Here is a 24,194-nt window from a genome sequence, read left to right on the forward strand (position 1 = left end):
GATTTTGTTATGGAGCACAAAGTCTTTTGATTGAGTCAGTGATTGCTTCACTTGCCCTTCAGCAAACAACAGGACTGGACTGTGGACACGATGGACTGGACACTCGGTCAGACATGTGGTAGTGACACATGGGTCACAGACAGTAAGAGCGCGTGAATGAGTTAGTGTCCCACACACGGCGGAAACAAGATGCAGACAAGAGACAAAGACCCCCGGCATTCAGGTGTAGGCACTGAGGAAGAAAAGGAGAAAGGAGATCTTACCTTAATGCTATTAAAGTTGGCCGTCGTTTGTACAGCCAAGCGAATGGACTAGACCGTGGGAAAAATAAGAGCAGAGAGGAGAGAGGAGGGAGAACAGAAGCACCACAGCAGTGAAAAGAGTTGCCAAGTTTGGCCTAAAGGCAGGCTGCTGTTACAGTCCTGTAAAAGAGAACTCCACCAATCCACCAAGACCACCCGAGCATTATCAGCCATGAGATGAACTGTAAAGGCCAACCACCATAAGCATCAGAATTTGTGTGTGTGTGTGTGTGTGTGTGTGTGTGTGTGCATATGTAGTAGACAGGACTGTACATTCATGAGTGTATAAGCATGCAGATATGTATGTGTGCATGTGGTATGTACAGATATTTATGTCTATGTATATATAAAAGAGTGTGTGCAGACAACAGTGTGTGTGATTCAGTGCATGATGACACAGAGAAGTGAATGGTAAATGGAAGGGAGAAGAGTAACTCTGAAAGGTCACACAAGAAGGTAGGCAGGACTTCCCACAGCCTGTGGCCATCTGTCAATGATCATGCAAACACTAAACTCCTGTATAAAACTCTAACCCGAATAACAAGTGTGTTTCACAATTCATGAATACAAACAAAAACCGACAAAGGGTATTTCAATTACTAAGTGAAATTATTATGTGCGAGTATTACAAAATGCAACACTGTGGATATTCTCACTTCCATTCAGATTTAAATGCAGTTAAAGTAGAGTTCTGGGTCTTGTAAAGAATGTTAAGATGTGATCAATCATCAGTTTGCTCTGAGTGAATTACAGTTGTTCTGTTTTGCTAGGTCTTTGAAAGACACCATAAAACAGTATCTTTACCTTCCATGGTGATGTGTTTTTGGAGTCTGCTTCATCCTGCAAACAGAACCAGAGAGGAAGAAAGATGAGAACACAGACAAAGAGAGACATCATGCACTGATCCCCATGCAGTGACATGCAGCATGTTCATGCAAGAGAGGAGAGGTTCTCTCACTTTCCCTGATCCTGGAGCAGATCCAAGCATTTGTTGTTGCTGAGAGAGAAGAGAGGGACATTAGGATTCTTCCTCTTAAATTAAATATTATGTACTATATAAACTGCCCCTAGGACAACAGTCTCACAGTGCTGTCAGAAATAATTAAATTTAAAAACTAGTTCTTCAAAACATGTAAAAAGAAGCAGATTTTCTGACAAGTACATGAAAAAATAATTTTAAAAGTCTTTAAATACAGTGCTCCATTCCTTCATAAATTATATTCAAATATATATTTAAAAAATAAAAAATAAGAGAAACATACTTCAATGCACATGAACTATATTGCATGGACACTGCAATATGTCTGAAGAAAACATCTCCATATTATGTATCCTGTTATTCTTCCTTTTCAAATTCTGCATGAATTTCATGACAAAAAATGGATGGAGCTACCCTTGCACTGTCAGTGATACTGTGACTTTAACCAATCAAAGGGATTTTCTACAGTATGCAGAGAAAAGTATTTTGATTTGTTGAGTCGAGTATGTGATTGACAGCAAATGTAAGCTTCACCCATGACTGGCTTCCAGATATCTCACTCTCCCATCACCACACCCCTCCAACAGTACTACCACCCATGCCCACAATAGCCCAGCCCAATGGTCCTGCCCCCTGCAGCCCAGCCTCTCACCTGTGCCTCTTCTGCCATTAAACCCACAGACTCCAGCTCCGTTGCCACCTTGTTGATGTCCTTCAGGCGTGATTCATTAGCCTTCAGGTCCTGTTTGACACAGAAACATACAGGGATGAGCTCAATCTTACAGCAGGTCACAATCAACGTGCAGAGAAAATTCAAATGAGCTAGGAGCATGAGGCTTCATTAGCCCCAAAATAGGCGGAGCCATCATATGTTACCAGCGACTCACTGATTTGAACCAATTTTATAGTGTTTTGTTGTGGACATCAGTCTTTTGATTAATTCAAACATCAGTAAAGAAACAACACATGGGCAGCTCCACTCATTACAGGGTCCATAAGGCCTCCCTCTTCCATCAGTATGTTTATAAGTTTTGTCCAGAGCTGTCTGATCATTGCAAGCGGCAGAGCATTTTACACCGGGCTAAGTCTGTTTCGGCTACTCTAAAGAACTGAAATGGTGATTGTGCCTTATTCAGAGAGAAAAAATGTCATATAGATAAAGCTTAGACGCCATATGCCGAAGTTCTCTCATTCTTATTCTTCTATATTTAGCATGCTTCTTTTTCCCAACTTATCATTCCATCGCAGGTTTATGACCTGGACTGAATTATGCCTCCAGATCTCACCAAGATCTCACTGCGCACTCAAAGATGACCGCCACCACAGAGATGACAGCTTCAAAAACAGGGCACCTGCCACTCATTGTTGCCCACCTACCTTCTGGAAATCGTCAAACTTCTTCTGAAGCACCTCCACCTGCTCCAGGTCGGACCCAACCTCCTCACTGGTGAGGGCACCCTCCTTCTCGTTAATCCATTGCTGCAGCTCGTTTGCCTCTCGGAAGAGCATGAACTTCTTGCAGCTGTTTTCTAGAATGTTCTTCCGTTTCTCCCCCATTTCCAGCAGGTTGCCATACCTGGGAGGCAGGTTGGAGAAATGGGAGTGAGGACTCCAAAATGAGGGGTGGGTCTATCATGTACTATCAATGACTACCTGATTTGAGCAAGTCTAAGTGTTTTTCAATGGTCTTTTGATTGGTGTAAATGAGTCAGTGATTAACAGCACATGGTAGCTCCACCCACTGTAGGTTTCATGAAGCCTCAGCGTCCCATCACTAGGAGAGGAAAAGAGGGAGCGGGCGGCCCCTAGCAGCCGTGCACCAAAAGGATGATGGCAAATGGGAGTGTGAGGCAGCGCTACAATAACGTTCACAACCACAACAATGGTCATGGTCACTATGAACCACAAGCCACAATGGAACTGCACAATGAAACTGCGGTGATTTAAAAGACCTCCAGAGGGAGTGGTGATGGTGATTCCACGGGGAGAGAGGGAGGTTCTGATTGGACGAGCTCTGGAGATCATTACTGGGTTACTAAGCACTGACAATCTACTGAGTGGACCAATCAAAGAAGTGACGTCTTTCAGGCCCCACCCACCCCTCAGTGTCCAGTCGCCTAAGGAAATGACAGTTGGACAGCTTAGGCTAAGGAGAAGAGATCTGGCTTCTATCCTCATGCTGAATAGAAGAAAAGATGAAAAGAATGAAGAGATCTGAGGAGAGAGCAAGAAGGCTGAACAGAGTGAGCAGGAGCAATTATGATGATGATGATGCTGATGACGATGATGATGATGGGCCGGGCTGATCCTTGCCACACACACACACACACACACACAATTGCAGCCATACACATAACACTCTCACACAAGCACACGCATATATATACACACACACATACGCACATATGTGTGTGCACAGGGTGATACGTGTGTCCTACTCACAGTTCCTCCACCTGTGTCATGCGCACAGACACACTGTACACCTCCTTCACCTGAGACCTGCGCAGGCACATGCGCCAGGAGCGCAGACAGGTGCAGGTGTTAGTGGGTACGCAAAGACAGAAAGAGAGAGGGAGGGAGAAAGGCAACGCTGTTAGTAGCTCAGAAAGAAAAGAGGAAGGACAGCGCTGCTTCTCTAGCTCCTTTGGCTATGAATGAGATTCAAGTGGCAAAGAGACAAGAGATAGAGGTCAAATTAGAGTTAAATTACGATCGTGAAGATGGGACAAAGCTAGAGTCTACAATCTGGTGAAATGTCACTCTTACTGCTAGCATGGCTAGAGAGGACCAGACCCCTTTGTGTCGTGAACATACAACATTCCATACTCCCTACCACCAAAAATATTTTATAAGTCTTTCTTCATAAGCATTCAACAGCAACATAAGGAACCTCCATAAAAATGTAATGAACAAAAATCCCCTTAGTGACATTAAGACCTGAATGCGGTAAGCTGTTTTAACATCACAACTGCATATTCAAACAATGTTACAATGGTGTAAACTGGCATCAGGGACATGCTTTTGCTGTGAAAGAAGGCAAAAGGTCCAATAGGCAGGTTCAAAGTTTTCAGAGCAGTGACAGAATACACATTGTCTTTGTTTAACCCCCCAGGCTTCCGCTCCTTGTGAGAGAGCATGACTGATTGGTCTGGTTAAAATGAATGTCTGTGGCGTGAACGCGAGTCTCTTACTGGCGGTCAATCTGGTCCTGGCGGGCAGAGATGCTGCCTTGCTCATCCAGGAGGTTCTCCCGGGATGAGGACTGGGCCGGGTCAAGCTTCTTCACGTAGGCAGCGGGAACAAAGCCCTGGCGATCGTTCACCTCCACCTTCCACCAGTCCTGTGAGTGAAGGAACAAAAACTTTGGTCTCAATGCCAAATTCTGCTACTCCAAGCACTCACCAAACAGCACAAACGAATGAGTAGCTGCCAGTAGAGGGTTCTACATTTGTGAACAAAGTTCACAAAGAATAGAATGTTATTCTGTCTGGCTGTTTGGCTCTTGCGTCGCTCTCATATTTAACTGTCTGTTTTCAAAAAGTAAACCCAATCTAACTGTTCTATTTCTGTGACTGCCTGAAAGTCATGGTGTCTATCAGCAATAATTTGATGCGAGTCTGTGTGTGTGAATATGTGGGTGTGGCTGTGGTACCTTGTTGGTGCTGTTGAGCAGAGTGAGGATGTCTCCTTTCTTCATGGTGACCTCGCGGGGACTCTTCTCCTGGTAGTCATACAGAGCGAGCACCAGCTCCTTGCCCGTCTCGTCATCGGTTGGGGCCACTTGTTGCTATCGGGAAAATGCATATAGAGAGCTCAGACAGATCAGCAGCGATGTAAAAGAGGCCCTGAAGTTCTGCTCTCAGGTCATGAAGATTTTAGGGATCACATACAGCTATGCACACTTGATACACAATTAGTATTATTTACATTAATATTATTATTCATTTACACACCAGCCACTCTCAGTCAGGGGTGATTACACAGCCGCTATTTTAAGACAGTAATACAACTGTGTATTTAGTAAAACGGTCAGGATGTGTGTCTTAGTTCAAGGGTATACCGCCACAGTATCTTGCTCAGGATTTGAACCCCCAATGTACTGACAACAAGCTGACTTCCCTATATCCTATGCTACACTGAAAATAACTCCAAATACAAGGTGGCTGCTGTGCTCCTAAAGGCCTCCCCAGCTCCTGGACACCCAGTGTCGCTGTAGCCCCAGTGGGCCTGACTTTGCAGATACTCACCCTGCAGGCCTGGGCCTGCTCCTTCAGTGCCTGGATGCTGCTGCCATAGGCGCTCAGGTCTGACATCAGAGCTTCGTGCTTCTTCAGCAGAGCCTTCGGAATGAGGAAGAGGAGGGAGTGTGATGAGGGAGTGAACAGCATTGATTTTTACTGCTGGAAAGAGTGTGACCAAGCTATGTACAGTAGATCATGCTAATCAGTGATATCAGTTCTCACATAACTTACGTGGTGTGTTCTGTGGAAATGCCTTTAGATACAGGCAAGGTGATTGATTGATTGATTGATTGACAAAGGAAGTCACAGTAATGCTGAAAATACAGCCACTAGTTACTAAAACAAAACACCTGCCTGCAGAAAATGAAGATGTGGCAAATGATAATAAGCCAAGAATACACTCTTAAAATCAATTTGAAGTGCATGCTCTCATCTTGACTGACTAAGATACTGGCTAGAACAAAAACTAGCACTCACACAGGGGCTCCTTAGGGCCAAGTTTGGGCCTCCCTCCATTAAACCCGTAAGTCCCCACCTCCTGCCTCCACCGTGCCCCTCACCTCAGCAGAATCCTCATCTTTGCCATAGTCGGTGCTCCCCACAATGGGCTCCTTCTCCCTCATCCAGGACTCGGCCTCGTTGGCATCGGCGAAGTACTGCTGTGCCTGAAGAGAGTCCTCCAGGTCCTGCCTGCGCTGGGATGCCTTCTTCTTCAGTGTGTCCCAGCGCCCACTCAGGTCCTGCAGCTTCACCTTCACCTCCTCGCCAGCGAAGTGGCCTAGAGGGCGGGCCAAGGACAAGGACATACACATGCACATGCACATGCACATGCACACGCACACGGACACAGACACAGACAACAGTAGAGTGATTGACAGGGGTTAACACACATAGTCAATTGCTCAAATGTACATCTGGAGTTCTCTTATGCATTTACTTGAAAGGAGACTAAACAAATAGTGAATTAACGTGTTCTTTCTATAATAACCTATGGTCACAGGTCACTGCAGTTTTGACTAGATTGGTTTCCCTCAAGCAAACCTATAATAATGCTAAGTAAGATATAAATACTAAAAGGTGCCCAACCTGACATCTCAATGGGTGAACCTGATATCCATAGGAAACAGCTTTGATAAGAATCCCTCATGAACAAACAGAAGAAACCTTCAATGGTGCGCACCTTCCTCCACCATAGCCTGGCCCTTCTGGGTAACAGCCTTGATACGAGGCTCATGTCCAGCAATCTCAGCCTGCAGTGCCTGGTGCTTCTTCAGCAGGTTCTGAACTCCGATCAAGTCTTTCCCTGAGAGATGGAGGAGAGAAAAAGACCTGAACTCAGAGGAGAAAAAAGGCCCTGTCCAGTGAAAGAATCTGAATTAATTAGCCCTAGACAAGGACAAATTTATATGAAATATAACACAACACAATAATATTCATTTATCTGACTAAGGGCAATTAAGCCCAGGCTTACAAAAATGCAGGGAGAAAATATGATAGAGCACAAAAAAAAGGAAGATGCAATATATATACCCACCAATATATAGGCTGACATCTCACATGTCATTCATTTATATGAGCTCATAGTTACTGTAACTGCTAGTTATAATGTACAATTACTAAAGCAATTCAGGCTGAGCGCACAACTACACTTTATCACCCAAGGCTTGGCAACTCAAACACAATGCCATATTGTGCATAGTTGTATTTTTTGTTATGTAGAGCTGCTATATTTAAGCCACCTGGTAAAAACTGACCCCGCTAATTTGTATTATACTGCAACACTGACCCCTGTTGGTGGACGCTGTGATAGGCTCCTTCTCGCGGATCCAGGTCTCCTCATCCTCTATGTCGCGGAACAGCTGCTGCAGGCGCAGTGAATCGGAGAGCTTCTGCTTCCTCGCTGCCATGGGCTCCTTCAGTGACTCATACCGTGACACCAGTGCCTCCTGCTTCTTGCGGATGTTGTCGGCATCAAAGTGGCCCGCCTCCTGGAACTGACGGGCCTGGATGGTAATACCGTCGATGCGGTCCTGGGTAGGGGAGGGAAATGAGGTTTCAGTCTACATGTTCATGTGTGTATCTGTGTAATACTAAAATTCTCATGTACAAGAAGAAATTGTATGTAGATTGAACATCAGGCCAAACCACACACACACTTTGAAGATAATAATGACCTTGCAGAATGCTACCTATGTACCAGTGAAATTCAACATTTTGATCAAGTTGTGTTGGGAGAGAGACACTTCAAGAATCCCATAGTGGGCAGACCCACCACGTACACCTTTGACTTATTTGAACCAATCAAAAGGCTTTTCACCCACTAGCAAAAAAGGCTATGAGTGGTCAAATCAATGAGTCCCATGATAGCTCCACCCATTATGGAATTCATGAAGCCTCATTCTCCCATGACTAAAACAGAGCATTTTCCAGAAAAAAAACAATCATGTTGCCAAAGTTTTTCCAGGAGAACAATCAGTTTCTTGCATTAAAAGAGATACTGCACCGCAGCTGAAAATAGCACCGCCTGAGGTGATAGTGAAGGACGAGGCTAATGAAGTTCAACTTCCAAATTAGAATGAACAATGAGGAGGAAAGTTGGAGGGGGGGGCACTGTTAATTTTAAATAAAGCCCTGATATACATGGATTATTAAACAGAAGAGGGGCACTGTTAATAGGAAGCCCTGATGTATGTAGCTAATTAAAGTGGGGACAATGTTAATAGGAAGCAGTGATATATTTAGCTAATTAAAGGGGTAGCATTCATTTTAGACAACAAACTGATATATCTTCATTATTAAAGAGAAAGAGGCATTGTTATTTTTAGGTGTACATGGATTATTAAGAAGAGGTGTGGTATTGTTCACTGTTGAAGAAGCACTGGTATGCATGGATTATTACAGGAGGGGAAGTGGTGACATTCTGTGGATTAAATAAGGGGTGCCGTTAGAGGTAGGTTATTAAATAAGGGGGTGCAGTAATATTGGGGGACCTGGTGCGCAGTCACATCAGCCTCCAGCAGGGCGTGCTTCTTCTGCAGGTTCTGCACGCTTGTCAGATCCTTGCCGTAGTCATCAGACGCCAGGTGACCTTCGACCTCATACAGCCACAGCTCTATGTCCTCCACATTGCGGTTGAACTGCTGCTGCTGGTTAGCCTCCCGAAGCTTGATGCCTGAAGCAGAGATGTTGCAGGAATGGCGTGAAGGATTTTGGGCAGATCAGTCTTCTGCCCTATGAGTGTGGGATTTTGGGCAGATCAGTCTTCTGCCCTATGAGTGTGGGTGCATCCGTGACCTGAGAATTGGTCTGTTGCATTTTAGTTTTGGGCCAAACAAACATTCAACTTGCAGTCTTAGTTATCATGAAGCATGTTATGCACATGTCTGTTGGCAACATGTGTATGTATGCACGTGTTGCCAAATTTGTGTTTCATTCTGATTGTAGGAAATCCCACATCGTGGATATAATTATAATGGTGAATACAAGCCATTATAATTACTGTAAGCCATATAGATACTTGTAAACTACAATAAATATAAATAATGATTATCATTATGAAAACTATAAAAACACCTCTCAATCAGTTCCTTTTGAACTATTCCATATTCCTGCCTGAATTTTCTGATTGGTTCAATGTACTTTAATGTTGGAACATTGTTTTTAAAAATTGCTCAGAAAGTTCTTACAGAAATAACTATTGTAATTCGCTTGGGTTATTTTAATAGTTATCGCTGTCGTGTGACTAACACCATTCATTTGGACTCCCCACCCAGGGTGATTTGCATATTTTTATCCTTACAGTTACTATTATCACTATGCTATTGCATAATGACTCCACACCACTCTGAGAACGCAACAGCATAGTGATAACAGTAACTGTAAAGATAAAAATCAGGGATGGAGTGCTGCTTTTTAGGACTGAATTTTAGCAGTCAGCACAGCTGCTAATCCCAACGCTTTATTTCCTTTGAGGAGTACACTCATATTCCGACTTCAGGATCTCATGTTACGCTTGCAGGAATACCAAGCAGGGAACTCTCTGGGTTGCTAGGCACTAGTGAGCGTCAACACTATCAGCTGAATGTCTCAGCTTCCAATCATCTACATCCAAATGATATCAATTGATGTTGGCTGTGCTTGAATTCCCTCCATCTGCTTTTTTACTTGGCCTGACAGAGAAGTGGCAGTTATTTTGCCTCCAACCCCAAGCTTAACGAGCCAAATATTAAGACTAAATGTTATACTGCAAGGTGAACTTTTCATTTCAATTTCCAATGAAATTGCTAACCATGACTTGAGTCCATTTCCTGCCTACAGTCCACTGCCTGCCCAGGACATCTCTAACCTTTCAGCTCGGTGGCTTCCAGAAGCTTCTTCCACTGTGTGCCGACTTCCTCCATGCGGGCAGACACTTCATCCTTAGCATAGTGTTTTCGGTCAATCAGCTCCTGCCCTGACTTCTGAAGGGCATCGATGCGGCTCTGATTGGCCGAGAGCTCAGCTTCAAACGCCTGGTGCTTCTGCACTTTGCCCTGCAGGTTGGAGGGGTCCTGGGGGAAGAGGTCAAAGGTCACAGCATGTAAACATGTTGTCTAATTATATTAAATAGCTTACTATAAATAACAATAATAAATAATATAAATAAAAATGCCTGCACTCAGAATAGGAATTCTATTCTATACTATTCTGTTCTCATCTGTTTACATTCTATGGATTCTATAGACCATATTTTTCACATAGCTGACCAGTTCGTCATACTATGAGGGTGTTTCTGTCGTCAGTGGCATTACAGTTTGGGTCCCTTGATTCTAAACCTGACAAATAATTGACAACAGCAGCTCTCTGACCTTGTAGGCCTCGTCGGTGGCGGTCTTCATCTTCTCGTTGATCCAGCTCTTGAGCTCATCGGAGTCCCGGAAGAACTGCTGCAGGTGGAAGGAGTCATCCAGGGCAGCACGGCGCGCCTGTGCGCGCTGGTGAAGGGCGTTGCGCCGGCTCAGAAGCTGCTCACACAGAGAGGAGAGCACGAGATTACACACCACACTGTGTCTAACACATAGCAACCCACAAAAAAACTATCTGTATGGAAGTGTGCTTACAGCTTTTTGTAATACACATGCAAAACACATTATATTTTTTCTCAGAACCATTCCTTACCTTTTACCTTTTAATGCTCTAATGCCTACAATCTGCGTAGCATTGTTTACTGAATAAACAAGCTTCCACACTGCATGTTCAAGTTCAAGACAGAATAAAGTGGGTAGGAAATGAAGCGTCTCTCTCGGCCTCTCACCGCATCTCTGCGCAGAGCCACATCTTCCTTGGCATAGTGATTGTTCTGGATCAGTTTAGTGGCAAATTCATCCAGGGCCTGAAAGGCATTCCACAGTAAAAATCAGTCAGATTTATTCCTCTTACTAAGAGCCCACAGAGGGAACAGCACACAATTCATTGGACTAATCAAAAGAAAACAATGCAGAGTGAGTGTAATAAATGAAATAGATAGTCCATTGATCTCACAGTGATCTTTTCCTCCTGAGCACTAAGAGATTTCTCAAAGTCCTCATGTTTCTTCAGCAGAGCCTCCACGCTGTCCAGAGAGTCGCCCAGGTCTTCATTCAACAGGAAGGCCTACAGAAAGGAGAGAAGACACAGGCTTTGGTCATACCTTAGACCCCTCTCAAAAATAAATTTTTGGCTGCACTTTGTTTCAGAGAGAGTAAGATAAAAGTTTTATAGTGTAAAAATGAGGTAACACTACAGTATTACATTGAAATTAGATGAACCAGAATGTGTAGTTTCTGGAAGGTTTGCGGGGCAGCAGTGTAGCATAGCGGTTAAGGAGCAGGACTCATGACCAAAAGATTGCCGGTTCAATACCCCACTGGGGCACTGCTGTTGTACCTTTGGGCAAGGTACTTAACCCCAAATTGCCTCAGTAAATATCCAGCTATATAAACAGATAACATTGTAACTGATGTAAGTTTCTCTGTGTCTGCTAAACACCAGTAATGTACTGTTTCTCACACAGAAATAATGCATGAAGTACTTGAAATTAAGTGGTATCCCTTGTAAAGTTTACTTGGAGTAGTATCACAATGTGTTTTGGATTCTGTGATCTGTTTACTGATGTATGGTAGTGTACTTGGCTTCCCTTGTCTAGTCAGTTTGCAAAAGTTAACTTGTGGTAGAGCTTGAATAGTATTATGCTCACACTCGCTGGTCTAGGACTGTTGTTAGCCTAGTCTGACACTGTTGCTCATTCAAATTGAATGGATACATTTACGTTTTATTGTGCTGGAAGTCGCTCTGGATGAGAGCATCTGCTAAATGAATGTAATGTAATGTAATGGAAATTGTAACCCATTTAAACGTGAAAGAACAAGCATATTAAGAAAAGGACAGGAAATTCAATTGACAAGTTTTTTTTAGTGCAACCTCCTCTTCATCATTATGTAAGTAGTGTGTATTGATGCATGTAAGGTTTGCTAATGTTTGTAATGTATATTGATGCACGTTGCATATATTAATGAGTGTAATGTTTTATTCTGCATGCACAGCATTTATTCATGGGTCTATAATATTTGTTAAGGCGTTTGGCGTTTGCTAATGCATCTAATTTTTGCTAATGCAATTGTAATGTTGCTAATGCACATCAAACCCGCTGATGCACGCAGTTTGCAGTGATGTGCGTTCACACTCTACCTCCTGCTTGCTCATCCAGTTGTCGACCTGCTCAGTGTCCCTGTAGAAGAGCTGCAGGTCCATGCACTGCTCGTACTGCTGTCTGCGCAGCTCCCACAGCTCCAGCAGGGACTGCTTCTCCGCAGCCAGGACACCCAACTGCGCAGATACACAGGGGAAGAACTTCACATGGAGGAGGGCCAATGGAGAAAGTCCACTGATACACTGGCCCCACATGCGCACAGGTATGCACATGCACAGACACACACACACAGATATACACAATCACATAGCTACACACATGCACTTAAACACACACACAGGCATGCAGAGTCGGTTACCTTCTCCTTCACCTCCTCTGAGGCATAATGTCCCATGTTCAACAGGGCCTGACCTGCCTCATCTGTGGCCTTAAAGCCATCCTCATGGGCATCAATCTCCCCCTGTGGATAAAGAACCAGGTAACAGTAAACCACTAAACACCAAACCATTAGACATCAAACAACAGTAACACCAAACTATTACACATACAACACCTGTAACACTGTATGATAAGTTATTATAGAGATTTAAGTTGGGAATTTCCTCATGGCTGAACTTCTGTTTTTACATCGAAGTGATAATGAATAACAAAACCTAACAGAAATGTCAGTTTCCCTGAAGCTGGGACAGAAGGCATTGAAGTCTCTACACATGATCATTCTAGAGTTTTTTCTTTGTCACCTTATGCTCCTGGTGCCGGTCCAGAAGAGCTTCAGCCCCAGCGACATCGTTGGCCAGCTCATCAGCATTGATCAGCGCCTTCATCTCCGTCACCCAGCTGGTCAGGTCGCGGAAATCTGCAATGAAGCGCTGCAGCCTGCAGGGGGCAAAAGGAAACACAACACTCAGCAGCGGAGCTCCACACTTGCCCCTTACTATCATATCAAGGAGATTATGCATGCAAATAATACATGTACTCAAAAACCTGGGTATCTGATCCGACTAACACTGTGTCTGTACTACTGTTCTTACAGTAAAGGCTATTGTACAAAATAAACTTGATTTGAACTAATTAATTGCTCTTGGTTTCCCCTTCAGGGCTGGACTGAGACTCACATCTGTTTGGGCCACACCACACCAGACACACTACCATCATTTGTGCTGTTTTAACCTAGACATTAAGCTTCAGACATACCTGCCTCGTCCAGTCCACCCCAGAATCCCAGTGGACACCATTAATTAGCACGTGGGGTGGGGCAGGGCTTGGCTTACCTGTACGAGTCATTGAGGTGGGTGTGGCGCTCAGCGGCCAGAGCGCGGATCTGCTCCCAGTTAGTGATGAGCTCATCCCTCTTCAGCTGGATCTGAGTGGCATTGTGGGGGTGCGTCTTCTGGAGACGCTCCGCCTCCACACCCAGGGTGTTCACCTGGACGAAGAAAGGGAAGAGGAAGACAGGGGTCAATGTGGTAAGCCACTTCTTCGGAAACACTGTGAGACATGAAGCCTGTAAAGCATCTGTAAAGCTCTAAATCAGCCTCAGGCAATCTCAGAAAAATGCGTGCGTGTGTGAGTGTGTGTGTGTGTGTGCATGTGTGAGTGTGTGTGTGTGTGTGTGTGTGAGCCTCACCTTGTCTCCCAGGGCTGCCAGGTCTCTCTCCAGCCCCTCATGTTTGCGCAGAAGGGCCTGCACGCTCGCCAGGTCCCTCCCAAAATCATCAGATGCCATAAGCTGCTCCTTCTCCTTAATCCAGCTGATTGTTTCATCCACATCCCTGCAGCACCACACAAGCAAGAACCCTCAGAAACCCCATCCATTTCACATTGCGTCATGCATTTCCTCAGCAAATCAACACATACAGCCAGCACTTTCCTAATACCACTGTACATTCACACAGATGGATATTTGCTGACACCATACAAACAACAGAGCAAGGTTGCTGATGACATCTTGCCAAACATCTCATACACACGAAGGTGAAACAGTTGTACCTGTTGAATCTCTGCACCTCAGCCGAACCAAACAGCTTCCCCTGCCTCTGCTGGGACAGGCCCTTCAGCCTCTGCCAGGCAGCGTTCACCTCGGCCTGCTTCTTGGAGATCAGCTCCGCCTCCGGGTGGGACTCCTGCACCAGCCGCCCCGCCTGCTGGTTCACCTCGTTGACCCGCTCCTCATGGGCTGCCAGGTCAGCCAGAAACTCCTCAAACTTCTTCTGCAGGACCTCCACATGCTCCAGGTCCTGCCCCAGCTCCTCCGAGGTCACTATTGCCTCCTGTAGACAAACAGACACACACCACACACCACACAAACACCATACACAGGAACACAAACCACACAAGGACACACACACACACACAAACAAACAACACAACAAACCACACATGGACACACAGAGACACAGATACACAAACACATTAATGTGGGGGGATGATAGTATATTGAGACAATCTAAAATAGAATATTTGTAAATCTACATGTGACACACAAACATACATATGTACATACAGTGTATAAAATTTTCTACATTAACTGTATTGCCAACAGTTTTTAATGGGCAGGGCATCCAAATTAATACAGGAAATGGTTGTGAAGATGATTAATAGTTAGAAGAATAGCATGACCCCCGTTTCCACCCCCCCATGTCCCGCCCTGCCACGCCCCCCCCCCCCCCCCCCCCCCCCCACACTAGGCTCAGTGCATCTGTGGACCCCTCCCCTGTCACCTTGTCGCTGATCCAGTCCAGGGCATCCTCACACTCACGCAGGTACTGCACCAGCTTCTGCGCCTGCAGCAGACACACGCCCTTCTCCTTCATCTTCTGCAGCAGCATGTCCCACAACCTGTGCAGCTCCTCCAGACGAGTCTGAGAGAGGCAAGGACAGGGGGAGGGGAGAAGAGGGACAGAGGAAGGGAGGAAGGGATTGAGCGAAAGGGGGAGGAAGATAGAGAGAGGAGAGAGAGGGAAGGAAAGAAAAGGATAAAGGTAGGGAGACCATCAATGTATGTTTGCCTCCAACTAAATCATGCACATGCATGTCTACCAGGGACCAGGCAGCCAGGAAGGACCACAGCACAGCAAACAGAGGGGCCAAAGAGAGCAGAGAACACACACTATTCAAATATTCAACCATGAAATCAATATCTTGGTTCGAAGGCTTGTTATTCAGTCATCAATGCAGCTTTCATTCTCATCAATATTTATGAAGGAAAGTATATATGTGAATATATATGAATTATACATATGAATTACCTAGTGCAAGGTTTTCAGACATTCCTTCATGAATATTGATGAGAATAAAAGCTGCTTTGATGACTGAATAACAGGGTTCACTCTATATCATGCATGTCATTCTAGGACCCCGAGCCATAGAATAAACAAATCCTAAATGAACAAAGATCCCAAAAGGAGAGAACACACTGAACGTGGAAAAAAAAGAAAATGTAAATTCCTGGAAGCTCACAGCACTCAAAGCACCTACTTGTATATAATCATGAGTATTGACACTTTTGACTATGGGCCGCTGGGCAGTCCGGTAGGGCGTAAAAGACTGAACCAAACACAGCATTGTTAGACTGTGAGAGTTACACTGTTTTCTTTCCTCTTTAAATTTGTATGCAGGATAAGCCACTGAAGATGCCATTACATATACAACCATTTGTCTGTCATACAACAATATGCTAAGGATATGGCCAAATATCAGGAATAATAAAAGGCTTCAGCACAAAACCATAACAATACATTCTAAATTAGTAAAAAATCAGCCATCACAGGGTTAGTCTGCAACGCATATGGGTGGAAGTGATATACACGTACAGGAAATAACTGAAAAAACGAGAAAGAAACTGTAACATTTAGTAAAGCTTGAACTTCAATATATATCTTTCAAGTCCAAAGACACAAACAGAAAATGAAACCTGTGTTACAAATAACTTTACTTTCAAATTTAAATCATTTTCTATAAATATGTGCAGCCTTACACGGATGGTCTCTGCAGCAAAGTGGCCCTCAGTAATCATCTGGTTGCCAGTCTCGTCCAGCTTGACAATGGCGCCCGCATTGGCCTGAACCTCTGCCTCGAAGGCCTGGTGCTTCTGCAGCTTGCCCTGTAGGTGAGACACAGGTGAGATGCAGGGGAGAGGTGGGTGACCCTCGCTGGTAACGAGCTGCTTTTGAAACCTGAAGGTCGGAGGTCTGAACCCCAGGTGGGTTACTGTAACTTCTGAGAGGTTCTTAACCATAATTTCCTAAGTAAATTTATGTTGAAAATTTAAGATATACAAGTCATAACAGTGTCTGCTATACAAAAGAAATAAATAATGTCTGCCATGTGGTGTGGTGGGCCAAGAAGTGGGCTTGTAACCAGAGGGCTGAAGATTCTATTCTCAGTCTTTAACAAGGTGCTCAATCTGAATCAAGCTGTATAAAAGAACAATATGTCAAATATGAACTCTGTAAGTTGCTCTGAATAAAGTTATGCACCAAGAAAAAATTTAACAAGAAAAAGTAAACTATAATACATTATATTCTCTTTTCAGTAGTGCTTCTTGAAATAACTATGCATTTTAAAAAACAATATTTTAAAAGTAATCATTTCAAGCTTTAATAAGCAGAAGGCACAGAGAGAAACCCAGCGCCTCCCTGACCTGCAGGTTGGTAGGGTCCTTGTAGCTTTCGTCTGAGGCAATCTGCAGCTTCTCCTGGATCCATTTCTCCAGCTCGTCAGCATCTCGGCGGAAGAACTGGAAGCGGTAAGAGTCCTCCAGCTTCTGCCGACGCACCGTCGACAGCTCCTTAAAGCGCCGGTACCGGTCCAGAACCTGCTGCCGGCGCTCCTGGATGTCCTCTGCTGACTCCAGGACCTTCACCCCACCGGTGTCCATTTTCTATGCAAATGCAAGCACGCACACACACACACACACACACACACAAATAGGTGATGACAGGCCAACACAGTGTGAATGGAAGTAAATACGGCTCCCATTTTCCCTTCAATTATGTTTGATTGTATAACCGTTTCCCCTCCAACAAACACCCACACCCTCCACCCCCCAGCTCCTTAAACAACTGAGATCATAAAGGACTGATAAGGACACATTACTCAAACCTCTGAACAAACGGGTGATCATGAAAATAGGTACATTTGGAGAGCTACTGTCAGTACCCTATCTAATCTTACCCAGTATCTAATCTTATTTAGGTAAGAAGTTACAAAGCTAATTATACCACAAGAACACAAACAAAAGAGAAACCCTGCTAAATTACAAACAACTGATGAACAAGGGCTGTTCGACAGTTGTTTTTTTTTATCTCCTTTTCATTCTCTAGTGGTAACCAGCAGAACACCAGCAAATGAAATGCTCAGTGTGTGTGTGTGTGTGTAAGGAAGGAATGTCAGTGAAACAGCTACTCGGTGTGTGTGTGTGTGTGTGTGTGTGAGACACAGGAAAACCAGCAAAATAGCTGCTCAATGTATGTGAGGGCAGGACCCTTGTTTCCAGGACTGTTTCCTCTAGTTGCAGCCAAAAAAGCAATCAACTCACCATGAAATTTCTAAAAAGGTCAGGAGCATCTCAAGACTGCGGCCCAGCTGCAGATCCCAGATAACACCCCCACCACCACCACCACCTCAAAGGGTGACTCTGCACCTCTCTGGCCCTGAATCTCACCCCTCAACTTTGGCTATCTGCCCAGGAGCTCTCACTGCAGCCTCTCCCCTCTGACTGGAGTGTGAGCGCACTAGATAAGACCCGTTCCCTCTTACACTCTCTCCCTATGTTTCTTTCTCACCCTCTATTTTTCTTTATCTCCCTCTCTCTTGCCCCTCCCTCTTTCTCCCCTCTATTTTTCCTTCTCTCTCTTTTTCTATTATTCACCTCTCATTTTTTCCATCTCAGCTCTTTGCTTACTTTCTGCTGTTGACAGCACAGCTTATTCAGTTCATTTTCATGGTCAGAGACGCCTTAGCTGAGGCTGACCCCAGTGCAACCAGAGATCCGGTGCATTACACTGAATGCAGGACATCAGGAATGCAATGAGATACAGCTCTGATTGGTCTGAAACAGGCTGTCAAGGCTGTACTCTGTAAAATGACCTGGCAGAAGATACATTGTAACAGGTTGCCAAAATGGAGCCATGCCAGAATGGGTCTGATTTCAGATGGACGATGACCCCCATATGAATGTGCATATGTCCTTCTGTCTGTCCCTCCGACTGCCACTTTTGGGCCTTCAACAAACACAGGAGGCCTTTGGGGAGCCCCTAAACCTGCATGACCTCCCTTCACGCTTTTTAGGGCTACTTTTCTCCTACTGCTCCCCCTCCTTCTCCTCTCTGCCTCATTATCGATTCATTTTTTCACAGAGACAGGCAGCGGGTTCCCTGCAGAAAGAGTGATATTTATAGACATTGAGTGGAAGTATGCCAAGGGGGGGGGGGGGGGGGGGACTTTACAGAGCAAGCCTAAAGATGGAGCACTTGGGGCGATGGGGGATGTATATTGATTGACTCCATGAAGAACTATAATAACAGAATAATTTAAGCAGTAAATATCAGTGTTTGTCAAATGCATTCTTCAGTACTTGCAAGTTGTTCATGAGTTAATGGTACCATCCCTCATGGGTGTTAGCCAGGTTTTTTGCATCTGGTTAGCTCTAGCGCCAGACTTTAAGGCCCCTGTTCATTTACAGATGCATTATGGTCATGCGGTGTACTTGCACTTGGATAATGGGGTCAGGTGAATGACTTCACAGTAAAAACAAGACAAATGAACATATTGAAGAAATCAGGCCAGTTTTAACCCCAGGAAAGACGACTGTGACGCAAAAAGAATTTTGAACCAAACAATGACTTTGAGCCTCCTTGCTGAACGAACTCACACCCTTGATGGAATTGGACAGTCTGTCAGAAATCTATGAGGTCATTCAAATCTGCATCTAAGGAGAAACCATTGGGTCTCTGAGGCACATAACGTCAGACTGGGAGGATCCAGGGTTGAGGAATGTACAAGGAACAGCAGGGTGGGTTTTAAAAGCAAAGGGCGTCCGGAGCGCAGTGCCGCTGACTGCAAATGGAAACAATGCCCTTCAGAGGAAAACACAGGTTCTCTTCCTCTCCTGCATCTGTGAGTCACTTCCTCTCCTCCTCGTGTGTATCCTGCACGGTCGATAGGGTCAAGGGAGAAGGGTGATCCTGACAATGACACCCTCTGGCCTGTTATCTGGTTAGAAATGTACCTGTTATGGGACTTCCCTTTTGACATGAAAAAAAAAACACCTGTGCGGGAATTAGCTTGTAGGATAAGATTTTGCCAGTTGTCCTTTGTTGTGGAAAGTGATGTATTCTAAAGGCCTCGTAATTTTTGGCTTGAACACACACTCCAATTGCACATTCCAAGAAGCAAAACAAACACACTCTCAGAATCAGAATGAAACCATATCTTTGACAAAATCAAAACACTGCACACTGATTGGAACAATTAGGTCTTCTTTGACATTTTGGTAGGTTAGGTACACTCACTATAAAATAAACCCACATTTGAGTTAGGTGAATATTTTCTCAATTAGCAGTTAGTTTTTTTGTGTTAGGTGTGTCAGTGCTTTGACTGCATACTATTCAAAATGACAAGACCACTGCAACCCAGTTTCATGCAAAGAAACCCTACAAACACACTCATGCTCTTCATGCACTGTATCACTAAAAAAAATGTAAGTCTTTATGTGATTTTTATACAAATGTGCTCTCCACTGAAAGAATAATACTGTACTTAAAAGAATCACTCAACATTAGTATAAGAAACATACGACACCAATGGTACAGTGGTGTTGTTTCATGATTAGACCCAAAGAAAACATGACATGGCTTTCCAACTTCAGCGTCTTTCTCTTGGTCATGATGACAAGCATAATGATGGCCTGAACTGTCAAATAAAAAAGTGGAGAGAGTCACAGTTGAAGTCCCTCAGTCAGGTGAACCTGTCCTGGAATGACAAGACAGTGATGGAGAGGTATCCAGGCTTCAACCCAGTCTGTAAGCATCATTATAGAGCAAACATTTCCAGGGCATACTGTTCAACCAACTGCCCCTCCCCCCCCTCGCCCCCACCAGCTGACTTCTTCATGCTCTCAGAAGAGAATTCTAGAACCTTCAGTGGATTCTACACAACTCCCACTCCCCTACTGTGCACCACACACACATGCACACACACACACACACATTCTGAAGTGTTTCTCAATGAAGTGTACCTTCAGTTTGGGTTTAATGAATTTGGACATGGTGGCAGGAGCTGCTGGCTGGCTGGTTATAGAACACAACATTATACACAGTTACACAACAGACATGGTTTGGGAGGTGAAATCAATCTCCTTCTTTACATTTTTTTTTGTTGTAAACCGCTTCAGGTAAACAGCTTCACGTAAGAAACCCACATGAATGAAGCAGGAAGAAACTCATTAATACTGCAGAGCATGTAATCGATCTGCCCCTTCCTGCAAAGCTGCATTACATCGAGAAGAAACCAACATGAACTGACCTTACATTTTACCTCTTCATCCCTCACTGGACGGTAAAGTCTCCTTCAGCTTGGCACTGCCATACCACAGAGCTCATTTAACAGCGCGCACACAGTGAGATAAAACAGACTAAGGCTGGACAGAGTTTGCATTTTACTGGCTCTGAGATAATTTGAGCTCTCCCTGAGGTGAAACAGCAATAGCAGCACTTCGGGGGTTGGGTTATGCCAGGACACCGCATGAAACAAGGCCACAAGCAGTGGAGGAGGCTGGCCAGAGACATTTAACAAGCAACCGATCTCAACCGTGAAAATATTACTAATGAATTAACATAAATAATAAAACACAGAAACTGTTTCTCTTACCATATTACAGGCTACGGTGCTGTTGCCATGGAGCTCTATGCTGTTGCTAAGCAATGCCTTATCGGACATGGTATAAAATGGCAGGCTGGCAGCACTGAACAGAGTTCTCTGCACTGCAGCTCCAACCAAGACAAACAACAAGACATCACCATTGGAGCAACACCTCCAAAAGCCATCCTGAACAGAACCAGAAAGTGGACCATTGGCCCAGTCCACTGATACACACCAGAGATTGGAGGCTGAGCCCTGATCGACTTAAAATGGACCCACAGAACAATTTAAGAAAATATAATTTACATAAACAGGCCTCACTTTATCTTAAGGGCATGCTTGCACGCTCACTGTCACCACTTCTTACTTAAATTCTTACGTGTGACTTGTTTTTTTTTATACTAAATAGAGAGTACACAGATAAGGAGATAAGGAGACTTCCATTTTACACAGCATTTTAGACAGGAAGTCTGTCTACATCACCAAGGAATTTTGACATAATTTTATTTATCAGTTTAAAATCTGCTTACAAACTACTGTTAAAATAGACAGCTAGAAGTCGTTTATTAATTGTTTTGTCTCTGTATAATCAGGTCCTTCAAATTTATTGTGACCTCATAAATAAAAGATGGGCGACAAAGAGATCCATCATATTACAGATTTCTCTGACTTTGCAAAACTGTAAGGTGGGCACTAGACTGAGCCACTGTGGTGCTTCACCCTAAATGTGAGTAAGGAATTTTCATAAGTGGTACATAATTTCTGACTCAAATACAAATTTGTTTCGTTAATTTCATCATCCAACATACCTCTGATGATATCGAAGAAATAATTAAGAATGTAAATATTGTCCTTGCTTTAATTTGTTAGTCAAAATCTAAAACGATCATAGTAATCAGACTGTGTGTATGCCTAAACCCCTTACAAAAGTGTCAGTTTATTCCACAGTGACAGAGGAAACCACACCCATCCTGTCTCTATTAAAAAAAACAAGATGTAGGTTCCTTCAACCTTGAAGGATGGGGCGGGGTATGGGGGGTGTGACCTTGCACAGAAATAAGGAAACAGCATTCACGCTGAGTCCTGGTTAATACTACCCTTCACCTCCACCCTTCATCACAAGCACTTAAGCTTAAGATGCTCAGCCTGGAGCACTCCCAGAATTCAGCTGATGGTGCGACATACCAAAGACATTCTGGCGGCAGACAGAAGCTGCCCAGCCCCAATGAATACATACTTCCTAAGTGAATTCTGCACTCAGGCACTAGGTCTCAGAATAGATCTTAAATTTGATTAACAAGTTAATGTTGAATAATGACATTGCTGTAAGAAGGGACGGGAGTCCAGTCCTAGAATAAATGACCAGGATGGCGTAAGGACTTTTCTATGAGAGAAATAAATGGCCCAGATGAATGAGTGACAGATCAAGGGACTTAAATTCGTATAAAAATGACTAATCTCTGAGAGGAAATAATGAGGAAAGGGAAAGGGGGAACCACTGTGTGGCCTCGCAGGTATGTTTAACGTATGTTTGAGTGTACATTCCTGGCCCTGCCCCTTCCTATGGAACACAGCTAAAAGACGCAATAATTGTTAGCATCTATGGCTATGGCATTGTGATGCCAGTTAATGTTGTTCTTATGGATTGCTGTTTGGAACACTGTGAATGCTATGATTTCACGTTGGTGTTCTTACAGACTACTGTGAGGAATTAATTACTGTTCATTCAGGCTGTTTGTATTTTATCCTTGATTTGACTCTTAATTCTTTTTAGCCTACTGTAACTGCCATGTGCCAATAGTATGTTACGTTATCATATAATCCACTGATTAAGGCCATCTGCAAAATGAGTGAATGAATGAATGAACAAATAAAGTAGTTAATAAAAAATGAAATAATAAAACCCAAATTTTGAGACTGGATTTAAGACAGCATCTTTTCATATGTCCAGATGGTCTGAGAACCATGTCCACCTTAAAGTTGTGTGCAATATTTAAACAGGCCTCTTACTGTGATCTCCATCACAGGGTCCAGGGACTCCACAACAGCTTCCACTCAGACTAGGCTGGCTAGCAGGAAACAAACACTCGACCCACCTAGCCACCGTTCCGCTGATACTACTGCTATCACGACAATGATGCAATTAGGTGATAGACATATTTGACCATTTCCCCTTGTTTAACCACCAGCGAACGAATAATCTAAAAAATGCAGTATGTTTAGGACAAGGAGCGAGCTTGTTTACCTTATTTGTACCTGCGCATTTGATGTTCACAGGTGTACATCAAATCAGCATGAATAAGAGGAGAGGGCTCCTATAATAACGCGTTCTACTGTATTGGGTTACCTCGACGGAGACAGATGTTTCCCGGTAAGCTCTTTAACCAGCTGTCGCCAGCATAAATGGGTACAACAGCTCTGGCAGCCATTTGATGCCAGATCGCTGTCAAACGTGAAAACAAGCAAATGTCGCGAGCCAACCAGCCAATGTCAAGCACGTTGACAGCTGTGTCTGTGTGTATATGAAATCAAGCGAGACATATTGTACTTCCATGTTCGTCGTTGACCATTTACATCGCAGAATTTGGATACAAATATGAACACTGTATAGTCATAAACAATTGCTGTCCATTAAGATAGCCTGGCCGACTTGTTTAATGACATTTCTATTGTATTAACGCTGGGCGGGTCCTTCGATGGATGAGAAAAATGTCAGCCACGAAAACCAAAAATGCAAATAATCCTCTCGACACCTTGACGCATAACTGTCCCAAATATAATGTCTACGACACGAGATGCCGCTCTGTAAACATTTGCATTGACTAGTTAGTCGTCTTCCACCGTATAACGAGTGTGGCACTGTATAAACGCTGCAAGAACAAGCATTTTAACTTCAGTACGCTAATCTATGTGCCATGATTACACCACAACACCAGTAAATTCGCCAACTGACACTAATTTGTGCATTAAGCATGAAATGCATTATAACCGCTTTGATCCCATTCATACCGGCTACACAGATGTGCTGTAACGAAGCAGTAACTATGCACCCTGTTTTTACTTGGTCAAACGTTGCTGGTTGGGTGGTGGAATCTAAAACAGCATTTTAAATATCCTAATAAACGGATCTTATTTTAAAACTG

The 24,194-nt window shown here is 43.9% G+C and overlaps 1 protein-coding gene across 3 annotated transcripts in view; it reads right to left on the reverse strand.

Annotated features, from left to right (window-relative positions):
• Positions 1-24,194, reverse strand: part of LOC118778272 (spectrin alpha chain, non-erythrocytic 1-like) — a 44,410-nt gene that overhangs the window by 19,845 nt on the left and 371 nt on the right. For 2 of the 3 annotated variants that reach the window (XM_036529732.1, XM_036529735.1), the window contains exons 2-27: positions 16,832-17,071; positions 16,166-16,291; positions 14,910-15,050; positions 14,179-14,459; positions 13,817-13,961; positions 13,461-13,615; positions 12,930-13,065; positions 12,548-12,649; positions 12,228-12,365; positions 11,043-11,153; positions 10,816-10,893; positions 10,370-10,525; positions 9,868-10,072; positions 8,513-8,694; positions 7,309-7,552; positions 6,703-6,825; positions 6,083-6,300; positions 5,529-5,621; positions 4,934-5,068; positions 4,473-4,621; positions 3,724-3,780; positions 2,659-2,857; positions 1,934-2,023; positions 1,261-1,299; positions 1,107-1,142; positions 264-311 (exon numbers count right to left, since the gene is read on the reverse strand). In XM_036529732.1, coding sequence (XP_036385625.1) covers positions 264-311; positions 1,107-1,142; positions 1,261-1,299; positions 1,934-2,023; positions 2,659-2,857; positions 3,724-3,780; positions 4,473-4,621; positions 4,934-5,068; positions 5,529-5,621; positions 6,083-6,300; positions 6,703-6,825; positions 7,309-7,552; positions 8,513-8,694; positions 9,868-10,072; positions 10,370-10,525; positions 10,816-10,893; positions 11,043-11,153; positions 12,228-12,365; positions 12,548-12,649; positions 12,930-13,065; positions 13,461-13,615; positions 13,817-13,961; positions 14,179-14,459; positions 14,910-15,050; positions 16,166-16,291; positions 16,832-17,068 — 3,624 coding nt within the window. In that variant the 5' untranslated portion in view covers positions 17,069-17,071. The remainder of the gene's footprint in view (positions 1-263; positions 312-1,106; positions 1,143-1,260; positions 1,300-1,933; positions 2,024-2,658; positions 2,858-3,723; positions 3,781-4,472; positions 4,622-4,933; positions 5,069-5,528; positions 5,622-6,082; positions 6,301-6,702; positions 6,826-7,308; positions 7,553-8,512; positions 8,695-9,867; positions 10,073-10,369; positions 10,526-10,815; positions 10,894-11,042; positions 11,154-12,227; positions 12,366-12,547; positions 12,650-12,929; positions 13,066-13,460; positions 13,616-13,816; positions 13,962-14,178; positions 14,460-14,909; positions 15,051-16,165; positions 16,292-16,831; positions 17,072-24,194) is intronic. The other variant, XM_036529734.1, reaches the window with a different exon arrangement.

The sequence above is a fragment of the Megalops cyprinoides genome, chromosome 5, assembly GCF_013368585.1.
Source record: "Megalops cyprinoides isolate fMegCyp1 chromosome 5, fMegCyp1.pri, whole genome shotgun sequence".
NCBI classification, from domain to species: Eukaryota; Metazoa; Chordata; class Actinopteri; order Elopiformes; family Megalopidae; genus Megalops; species Megalops cyprinoides.